The sequence below is a fragment of the Episyrphus balteatus genome, chromosome 4 (assembly GCF_945859705.1).
Source record: "Episyrphus balteatus chromosome 4, idEpiBalt1.1, whole genome shotgun sequence".
NCBI lineage: Eukaryota > Metazoa > Arthropoda > Insecta > Diptera > Syrphidae > Episyrphus > Episyrphus balteatus.
The window spans coordinates 82,699,478-82,710,059 of record NC_079137.1 but is presented as its reverse complement, the minus strand read 5'-3'; the positions used below and the strand labels follow the sequence as shown (position 1 = coordinate 82,710,059).

The 10,582-nt window shown below is 29.9% G+C and overlaps 1 protein-coding gene across 5 annotated transcripts in view; it reads right to left on the bottom strand.

Annotated features, from left to right (window-relative positions):
- Nucleotides 1-1,114: 1,114 nt before the first annotated feature.
- Nucleotides 1,115-10,582, bottom strand: part of LOC129919783 (brain-specific angiogenesis inhibitor 1-associated protein 2) — a 28,275-nt gene continuing 18,807 nt past the window's right edge. Inside the window, exons 1-12 of one of the 5 annotated variants that reach the window (XM_056000829.1) lie at nucleotides 8,152-8,317; nucleotides 7,632-7,707; nucleotides 7,394-7,477; nucleotides 7,259-7,320; nucleotides 6,985-7,182; nucleotides 6,406-6,471; nucleotides 6,156-6,344; nucleotides 5,913-6,084; nucleotides 5,333-5,751; nucleotides 5,082-5,264; nucleotides 4,868-5,019; nucleotides 1,272-4,119 (exon numbers count right to left, since the gene is read on the bottom strand). In XM_056000829.1, coding sequence (XP_055856804.1) covers nucleotides 2,625-4,119; nucleotides 4,868-5,019; nucleotides 5,082-5,264; nucleotides 5,333-5,751; nucleotides 5,913-6,084; nucleotides 6,156-6,344; nucleotides 6,406-6,471; nucleotides 6,985-7,182; nucleotides 7,259-7,320; nucleotides 7,394-7,457 — 3,000 coding nt within the window. In that variant the 5' untranslated portion in view covers nucleotides 7,458-7,477; nucleotides 7,632-7,707; nucleotides 8,152-8,317 and the 3' untranslated portion in view covers nucleotides 1,272-2,624. Of the gene's footprint in view, nucleotides 1,244-1,271; nucleotides 4,120-4,867; nucleotides 5,020-5,081; nucleotides 5,265-5,332; nucleotides 5,752-5,912; nucleotides 6,085-6,155; nucleotides 6,345-6,405; nucleotides 6,472-6,984; nucleotides 7,183-7,258; nucleotides 7,321-7,393; nucleotides 7,478-7,631; nucleotides 7,708-8,021; nucleotides 8,069-8,151; nucleotides 8,318-10,582 lie in introns of those variants that run through there. The other 4 variants (XM_056000830.1, XM_056000828.1, XM_056000831.1 and 1 more) reach the window with 4 other exon arrangements.

The window sequence follows — 10,582 nt, the reverse complement described above, 5'->3', positions numbered from 1 at the left end:
GTATCTTCAAATGCTAATATGAAATGATGGCAATTCTTCTTTATAAATATAAACAAATATTTCCCCAATTGTTTAAATTACTGTCAAATATGACATGTTAACAAATACCCCACCGTGTTCGTGTTTTTTTACAAATTCGGGGTAAATGTAAACGGTGGTTTAAAATTTAGGATTTTCTCTTTATCATAATGGATAACGACTTGAAAAACGTTCAAGAAGGTATTTGACAAAATCTTTTTCAAAGTCCAATAAAATTTTTTGTTTTCTTCCTTTGATTCTTTATATAGGCACCCAATATGCATCCTGAGCAGCTCTGAACGTCATATTTTTTTTCTTTTTACGTAAAGACCGATTTTGCAACATCATCCACTGAAAATTATGGTGTTGGCTACTTTAAAATGTGACTCCGCGGCACTTTACCAATTGTAATTGACTATAAATACTTTATTTTTAAACCAATAATTTCAGCAAAAACATATGTTTATATTTACCCCCAGAATACGTTGTTTACATTTACCCAATATGAAAAATATTCTGGGGTAAATGTAAACACATGCAAATCGACATAAATGTCCTGTATTTTAAAATTTGTTTGTTTCACATAGAATCTACATCAAAATTCAAAACTAAAAAGTATTTGCAAATTTAACTAACTTAATTATTATTATTATTAATTAATTAATTATTAATATTATTTTTGTTATTTTTTCTTCGTTATTGTTATTCTTGAATGAATTTTAACTCGGCTAAATTTTGGAGAAATTTCTTTAAGGGAGCTAAAATTTAATTCAATCTGCTACCAGACCTTAAACTTTTTTTTAATTCCTTTTGCCTGATTCTCATTTCTTATTTGTAACGCAAGACAAATTCACCAATTTCACGTTGTTTTTTTATTTTAGGTACCTCTCCAAAATTTTAGCTTTGAAGAAAATTTTGTATGGGAGCTACAAAAATCGGTTTTTGAGTGCTGCTTTAATTTTATTTATTTTTTTTTTTTTTAATTTTGTACATTTCAGTACAACTGCATCCAGTTACATATAAAATATAATAATAAAAATAAAACCTCTTAAATCAACTAAAAGTATATTATTAATTTTTTATTTATATTTCCTTTATTATAAAAAAAAATTATAACATTATTATTTAATTGATCAATTTCCATTATTTGTTGTTATAAATCATCGGCGCTGATCGATCGTTTGTTTTAGTATGCCTTAGCTTAACTGTTGCAAACTGTGATGCTCTGTAAATTGAAATCAAATTTAATAAATAAATTCCAAAAAAAATTCCATTATTTCTCAGAAGCAAACACACAAATAAATTTTTTTTTTTGTTTTTCTTTGTACAAAAATAAAAATTAAAAAATAATAAATCACAAGTTAAGGTATTTATTATATTTGTATGTGGCAAACCTTATTGGAGAAATGGAGTAGGAAGAGCTTAATCTATTTGCGGGGAGGTAATTTGTATAACTTTACAATTTGTTTGTGTTGTATGTTCTTATAGTGTTTATGCGTAGAGAGAGACAGGGAGATGTAAATTGAGCTTTTAGGACGGTTTTTGGTATCAGAAATTTATATAAATGTTGCTAAACCGTCCTCCCTTTCTAGAAAAATAAAAGAACATAAAGAATACTTGATTTTTAGACCAAATTTAATTAATTTAATATTTTAACCACTGCATGTAGAATAAGTTTCATTTAAGTATGTTTATAATAATAGACTTTAGCACTTGCTTAAAACAAAAAGCATTACAAAACAACAAATATAACAATTTTACTTATATATATAAAATATTTATATTGCATATTATACAAGGAAAAAAAACAATAGAAAAATACATAATACAAAAAAGCATCTAACGGTAATTTTAATATACAATATTTATATAATGTCTAATGTGAGTTTATTTATCTGATATTATAGGGTACCCCAAAATGTATAACTCTTTAAAAAAAATCCATAAGAAAGAACGAGTAAGAAATCATGTTATTCAACTCCCTCAAATTCGTTGAATTTCAGAAAGAGTCATAACTTTTCGAGTCAAGATGTAATACCAAAGTTATGTGTCAAAAATATTCGAAATCAATCATTTCGCTAATTACCAGCCATGAAACTAATTTACCACGGTTTTTATGGTGATATTGTTCTCAAACTACATTTTTTTAACCACATTTAATGTTTTAACTTTAATGGACACTGTGGTGTATGAGCAACTTTTTTTAAATCTTTTCTTCAACTTAATCAATTAAATGCTTGACAAAAGTTGTGTTTTTTGCACACTAAATAATCGTTAAAAGATTGTATTTACTGTAAAAAAAAAAAAACAAACGATGTTCTCAAAGTTGTTGATAGGATAATCTAATAATAAAGAACATTCGAATAATTGAAACTGTTCAAATAAATGTCAAGTTGTTAGTAAACAGTTGAATAATTCTTTTATATAACAATTAATTGACGATTATATAAAAAAAGATAGAGACATCTAAGTTACACTTGAATGACTTTTACAACTGCATGAATACTGTAAAAGTTTCTTGTTCATATTTCTGCTATACAGCGAAATAACTAACTTCGAATAAATTTGTTACAAAATTCTCATAAAATAAAATAAATGTAAAAAACTTAATTCTTAATAATTTTTGAATTTTGAATCGAATGGTCTTCAGATTGTTGATCCTGGTGGTCCCAAAAATCATACCACGGACCATATGTCTTTGAAAAACTTTTCCCATTTTCCGCATTAAGATTAGAATTATTGTCCTTGTTCTTTTTTAAATTCTTCTCAAGTGTTAAATTGCTAGATTTCATGAGTCTAGTACGTGGCAAAATTGTGGCTGTTTGACCAATTGTCTTTGACTCCACCAAATATGATTCCGAATTTCTCTTGTGTTCATCACTTTTAGCACTGCTATTGTTTAGCGTACTAGGCTTCGAGCTATTATTACCAACTGACTTCTTTGGAACAGATCTAAAAGTCTGAAATTCCATTTGTTTTTGATAAGAATTGACCAACTGCCTTCGATTCTTTTCGTCTTTGCGAACTAAATGATCATTGATAACTATACAATCATATGGATCAGAACTTGTTGACTTTACATCGCCATCAGATTCCTCGTCTTCACTGGTGTAATATTGCTTGAGAATGTCCTGCCGTTTGACAGTTTTCATAACCATGCCAGTTTCTTGTGCCGCAATGTCATCGAAAAAATTATTTACATCACTCATTTTCAATGTACCATTATCGTCATCATCATCGTTGTCCTCACTATCATCGGAAGAGGGCTGCTGTTCACGTGATGGCTTGGTAGCGATCTTTTGTTGAATAATTTGCTTGCCAGTACTAGATTTACTATTGACCTTCTTTGCAACTTTTCCATTACTTAAACTAGTACTTGACTGGATTTTTGATTGTTTTTGATGAGCTCTACTGACAGATTGCTGTGCAGTCTCTCTATATTCGGCGTTAGTTTGGCCATGCTTCAAAGTACTCATCCGCTCTGCATCTGAAGGGTTTTCAATGTCGATTTCAATGGTCTTCATTATCTTCATTCTAGATTTTGGCATGTGTTTTTCTTGAAAACTGTGATGTTGCTTTTGCTGTTGATGTGAATTGTACTTTCTTTGAATAGTGTCTTCATTCATTGGAGCAATTCCGTAAATGTTTTCTTCTTCATAATTCTCGACAGTTGAAGAACTTTCTTTTCGTTGTTTTGTCTCATTTGATGATACCGATTGGCGGGAAGAAGTATTTTGTTCTAAAACATCTGTAGAAGATCTCTGTGATTTTTCTAATTTTGGCTGAAGTCTTTCCAATGTTTTATCATCGACTTCAGGTTCAGGTAATTGGACAAGATCTCTGTGACGCCATAATGACATACCGGCAAGTACCTCATCCGACTTGCCAAATCTCCAAAATGACTTTGTGCGTTTTATACCTCCTCCATTCAAAATTTCATCATCACTTGCAATGATATTTTCAAAACTTGCCGATTGTTTCATGGGTTTTCTGAGTATTGTTGAAATTTTTTTATCGTTATCAATGCCACTTTTGAAGTTTCTACTTAATGTCCAGGAGTTAACTTCACGGGATGACTTGTAACTAGCATCGGTTCGACGTCTGGAGTTGTTTTTCGAAAATATGTTGTGTATGTAGGGACATGGGTACAAAATGAATGTATGAAATTCACGACGAAAATGCATAAAAGTAAACAAAAAAAAAATAAAACAAAACAAATGAAAAACAAATAAAAACAAACAAACAAAAAAAAAAAAAAATGAACGGGAATGAAATGGAATTGTGCTGTAATTTTTGAACTTTTAGTAAAAAATATTAACACTTTTTGTAATTTTTGGGGTCAGTTCATCGTATTTAAATACTTACTCCTATAAAACACCTTAAAGCGTCCATTAATTCACAATGATATTTTCAAAAGATAGGCTCTTTACAATACATAAACCTTAATACGCTGCTGATGGTACAAATAAATCATTCAAACTTTTCAGGCACAGAAAAAATTTTCAGGGTTGTTGATTCTGTTTGCTAGCTAAGGCCGAATTTATAAACTCTCCATTATATTAATTTAAAGTCTCCATTAAAAATTTTTCAATTGGCGACTTTAAATTAAATGGAGTGTGAATAAATAAATTGGGCGTTAGAGAAATATGTTATTGATATTTACGTTTTTTTTTTTGCAATTTGTCAGAGTTATTTCACATCAACAACGTAGAAGACATTAATTACAAAATTACTATTAACTAATAAAAAAGCAATACAATTCCAATTTTATTCCGCTCATAAAAAGCAAATGACACTTCTGAAAAAACTACCAGACTTTTTAAGTGAAAAATCAACTACCACCACTTACCTTATTGGTACTCTATTTGAATGTTCCTCATCTGAGTAATCAACTTCTGGTTGAGGCGGAGGTTCGTTTGCAAAACCACTATCATTACTACTATGCAATGAAGTTTTGGCAGTTCCCTCACGCAGATGCTTTTGGTTACTATGCATCATTGGCTGTTTAAAAAAAAGGATTTTAATTGTAAAGTTAAGGTTTTGTTTTGCTTGCTTGAACCAACCTGTGTTGGTGGTGGTCCATTTTGATTCTTATGCTTTCTTCTCTCTATCAAAGGAGGTCCATTGGGCAAACAGAAGCTTTGCGATAAGTTTAGCATTCGATTGGAATTGCTACCCGATGGCACTGGTGCTGGCAATGTTGGTGGGGGACCTGGCCTTGGATTCCCTCCTGTGACACCACGATACTTCAAAATAAAAATAGAATTATTATTATCTGTAACTTTAAGCTTATACGAGTACTGAAGGTTCTTACTTTCTTCTGATTTCTAAACATGATGGTATCACCAAACATTCTTGTTGGTGATGATTCATCTGCACTATTATTTCTCTTTCGATATGTAGAGTCACTTTCGGCAGCAGTTTCTACTTGTTGTTGATGATTTGCAAGATATTCTTGATAACTTCGCATACCATTACGATCAAATTGTACATTCTCATAACTACTATCACGGTCGCGATCGGGCTTCTTTTCATTGTTTTCGGCATTTGTATAGGCAATTGGAAACCATCCAAACATTTGGGTTCGTAAGTTTTCACCAAATTGCCAACCTTTGGCTTTTGAACCGACCAAAGCTACTCTATCACCTTCGGCAAATGGTAATTGATTCTCTCCAGATGGCATATATGCATATAAAGCCTTAACAACGGGCCTTTGATCCCAATTTTCATTGCCTAATTTAAAGGAAAACAAATTTATTCACAGTTAAAAATACTCGAAAAAAAGAAGAACTACTCAACTAACAAATTTTCCTTCTATAAAGCTTTACAGAAACTAAAGACATCATCTGTATGGCTTTATAGAAGCAAACTTTTTAGTTAGCTTCTGCACTCACTAATATTTGATGCTGAAGCAGTTAAATTGAAGTCTGATTTGGCACGAGGCAGAGAATTTTGCGAATAATTGTGTTCGTTGAGTGTTCTCATATCACCATAAGGGGCATCTACACTTCTAGCTTTTTTCAGCATTGATGAACCAGAATGACTTTCATCCTCTTTTAGTTTTTCCTTTTGAATTAATATTTTGTTTTAAAATAAATGTGTCAATTTAAAATAATTTGAATATGCTATAGCTATACCATTCGTCTTAAAAAGTTAGTGTCATACACTGTGGGAATAACTTCTCTTGAAGAAGCAACTTCTTGCCAATTATCTAAATTGTTTTCGATGACACTCTTTCCATGGGCATAAAAAGCCATCCAATGTTTCGATATCGAGCATTGTCTTTCCAATACAAAACCATATCTACGACGTTCTTGTGTCATTGCCTGGAAAATGTTTGATGGTAACGTAAGTTTCACTAAATTCTTTTATAAAATTAAAACCTACACTTTTATAGCTCTGCTCGCAAAAGTTATCAAGTTTCTTTTTTTGGTCGTCCAAAAGTTGAAGACTCTACAAGTAAAAATATATTAAATGTTGTTTAAGTGTCCATTTTTTTAACAAAGGACATATAATGTAGTTAAAGTTTAATCCTAAAAAAAATTAAAAAGTAGGTACACATAAACCATCTTCCAAGCTTGAGTTGCTATAGGATAGGATATGAATTGGAAACTGAACATTGACCAAAAAACTACGCCTAAAGGCAAGTTTTTTTTATGTTGATGAAAAATTAAATTTATCCATTTTGAATCTGCATAGTTTTCAGATAAAATTCACCCCTTTACAAATAAAATTAATCCTTTTGCAAAATAAATTCACCATTTTGTAAAAATTATCTAGGTAATTCAATTGCAAAAAAAATTCAAATTTTTTATATAAAGGATTTTGTATAAAAAGAAAATATTTTGACATAAGGTGAATTTGATTTGCAAGGAAGTGAATTTGACTAACAAATAAATAAAATTAATTTGCAAAATAATGAATTCAATTAATTTCCTATTGCTCAAATTTTACTTTTGTACATACCTTGATTTCTTTCTCTGTATTCTCAGGACTATTCTTTTTTTTACGTTGTTTCTTCATTGTAGATATAGCCTTTTGATAACTTTCCATTCTGACTTTATGTTGCTGCAAAAATTTCTTTTGTTCATGTTGAACGACTTTTGTATCTTTTTCTAAGTTTGTCTCTAATGGCACGAGAAGGTCAACATAAAATGCCTTAAGCTTTTTCCAAGAAAAAAGAGAGAGAAAAAAAATAATACTGTTTAAAAGACAATCGTATATAATTGTTTTAACTTACAATGTTCATCTGTTGATCTTGGATTTCCTTGTACACTGTGACTACATTCATAAGTGCTGAACCTTTTTTTAATAGATTTGTTTTATTTTCATTTAATTGAAATGTATCTTTAAACAAAAATAACTAGGTACTTACCAATATCTCCAGTGCCACTTTGTTGGGCATTCATAGCAATTTTTGCTAACGCCTCATTGAACATTCTTGAAGCTGAAGCAGCACCTAAGGAGAAATAATTTAAACACATGAATGTATTTGTATATCTTCAAGTTTCTTGAAATTTAAATAGTTTATTATATCGGAAGAATAATAAATGTGTACTCAAATTTCAAGCCACGAAACAATATTGAAATAGATCTCATATTGAGTAATATACCATGTAAAGCCTTCAAGTACGCCTTCCCAGCAGTTATCAATTGTCTAGCACCAGGGTTAAATTTCTCAAGAATATTCTGTAAATAGATATATGGAAGAACCGTTTATAGTTTTGCAACAAAGGAATGGTTGTTGATTTCATTTGTCATTTTTTTTTTTTTTTTTTGTGATAAGTTAACATGTTTAACTCTATCTCTCTGAGGAAAAATTATTTTTTTAAACGATATATCGTAAATAAGAGTATTTTATCAAGCAAAAATGTTTTTTTCTTATTGTTAAATTTAAAAAGTTCTTAAAATGTATAATAAATAAATTCAAATATTATTCAAATGCCCATTTTATTTAAACTTTCATAATTTTTTTTTCTTGAGCTGTAAATACTTTTTTTTACATTTTTAACTGGCCCTTTCATACTGCATCGTTTAATCAAAACTACTTAATGTTTTGAAAACCCAAACAAGGAAATATCAACTCATCTGATTAGATAATAACTCAAGAATAGTATAATAAAAAAAGGTTACGTATACGTCACAGTGACCCTCTAGGTTTCCTCTGCTATAACCGCTGACTAAATATTGAAACAAGTTGATTTTTGTTGACTATTCACAAACTATCAAAATTATATAGGTACTAAGTCTTAAATTCACACATGTGGTTCTATGATCTCGAAACCCAGAACTTAAATGAAGTGAAATAAAATGAAATTTTCAAAAGCAAAACCATCTTAGCCGAGAAATCACCATCTATACATGATTTGTCTATCCCAAATTAATTTCGTATTCTATTAATTAAACAAACAAATATTTTTGTTTCCTTGTTGTTCTTTTATTACATACATATACCTTGCTGATCTTTTAGGTGTAAAGCTAATTCTAAAATGTCAATAAAACTAAATTTAGAACAATTTAAGTATTGCTCTAGAAAAAAAGTTTTAATATTATAAATTCCTTGCATATAGTTTCATATAGCTACTCGTACATACATAAGTATTTATTCATTCAAAAGACTGTAATACTATTAAAAATAAAAGAAAACATGTCCAAGCTAAAAAGCACGACTTGAGAACGCTTTGTTTTTTTTTTTTTAAGTTTCAATATGTGTGTTGAATTTGTTACTATACCTTTCGAAAATGTGTGGGGAGGTATTTAAAAACATGTATCTATTGTTTAACCACCCTAGAACTCTACACAATTTGAACAGAAAAAAGACATTTATAATAGTAATTAGAACTGACCACCCTCAATTAAAAAAAAAAAGAAACCATTGAAAACCTACCTACCCAACAATCTAATATATAAGTAGGCGCAAAGAATTAAAAGAAAACTAAATCGAAACTTTTATGGATTCCCTGTTATTCTTTACTTTTTTTTTTTGTTCGTTTGTTTACCGTGATGGCAAGGTAGGTATACCAGGTAATTGGTGTGCGGAAAAAGACTAGAAGCCCTTAATGCTACTACCCACATTTGAAAATGTAAATGAAGTATTTCGCATACATTTATGAGACGACGCCAACCTTTTAAAAACTTTGCATGCTAGTGACTCTTGTAGGCTGATCTCAAGTTTAGCCTTCGATATCATACTTAAGTCACAACTCTCAAATGCAAAGCAAATGACCTCTCTATTAAGAACTTTAATCGAGTAAGTATATGGAGCTTTACGTAAAAGTAAACTAGTTGTATTGAATTTCGTAATCGTAAGCTTGAAATGTGCAGTTTTTATTCTTTTCGTGCCACAAAAAAATTGATGAATACAATTGTTTGTTGGGGATATTAAGATTAACGAATGATTGTGTTTCGTGTTTAATTAAATTGATCAAACTTTTTGTATCGCTATACTATTATAGCGCTTACTACTTTTTAAAAATGGTTTTGAGTTCAAAAATGACAAATTCTTTTAAAAACAAAAAAAGTTTTCAAACATAAGAGCCGTCTCTTTTATTAGCGATGGTGTAAGCAGACTTTTCACACAACAAAGCCTTATAACCTAGAATCATGGACAGAGTCAACAAGAGCCTTACTTTGGGGTTTACGACTCATGAGAAGTCGGCATTACAAGATACAGCAAAACACATAAAAGTCTTATTCATAATCTTTAAGTCATTCTTGAGAGAAATAAGCTTTTCTTAGTAGCCATATTGCAGCAGCTTTGTTTGATTAAGCCGTGATTTTTCAATCGTAATTTAGACTATCAGAAGAATAAATGTCAATATAAAAAAAACTTTTATACCTAAGAATAAGCTCTAACTGAGGTTTATCTGACTATTGAAAAATTGGCCCTAAAAAATGTATTTCTTCGACGAATTAGCTTTAGTTATTATAGTTTTTATAGATAGATAAAATTTAACACTTGGTGTGTTTTTTTTTTTTTGACAAAGCTATCCGTATCGTTGTTATAATGAACTTCCGAAGTTAAATCATTTCCTCCAGACTTTATAGAATGATTTAATAACTCTTTAAACAAGTTCAATGAAGCAAATTATGGAGCACTAGGTCGTACGTTCATACTTAGGTTATTTTTTTTTGAAAATCGAGTTTCTAAGTGGAAAAACTGTTTCTAAATAGCTGCGTTCCTTTGGGAATATTTATCTACTGCTAACTACTTTGAACTACTTTTGCTATAATTGAAAAAGTAGTTCAAAGTAGCTTTAAGTACTAAGCAGTAGATAACACTGGTCGGCAACGAAAATAGATTTTCAACCAAACCATAATTTTCTAAAGAATTTGTATGTTACACTGGCACGTCACTTTTTGAAATATTTGAATAAAAACAGGTCAAAAACGCGTTTGTTTGAGAGTTTTGGCGTCGAATTACATCACCGTTAAATTTTTTTTTGCAAAACTACTTTTATGCAATTTCTAAAAGCTATGTTTTATCGTCTTAAATATGTTTATCTTATTACAATATTAAATCTTAGTGGTTAAAGTAACCTAATGTTTTTTTAATCAGTTTTGA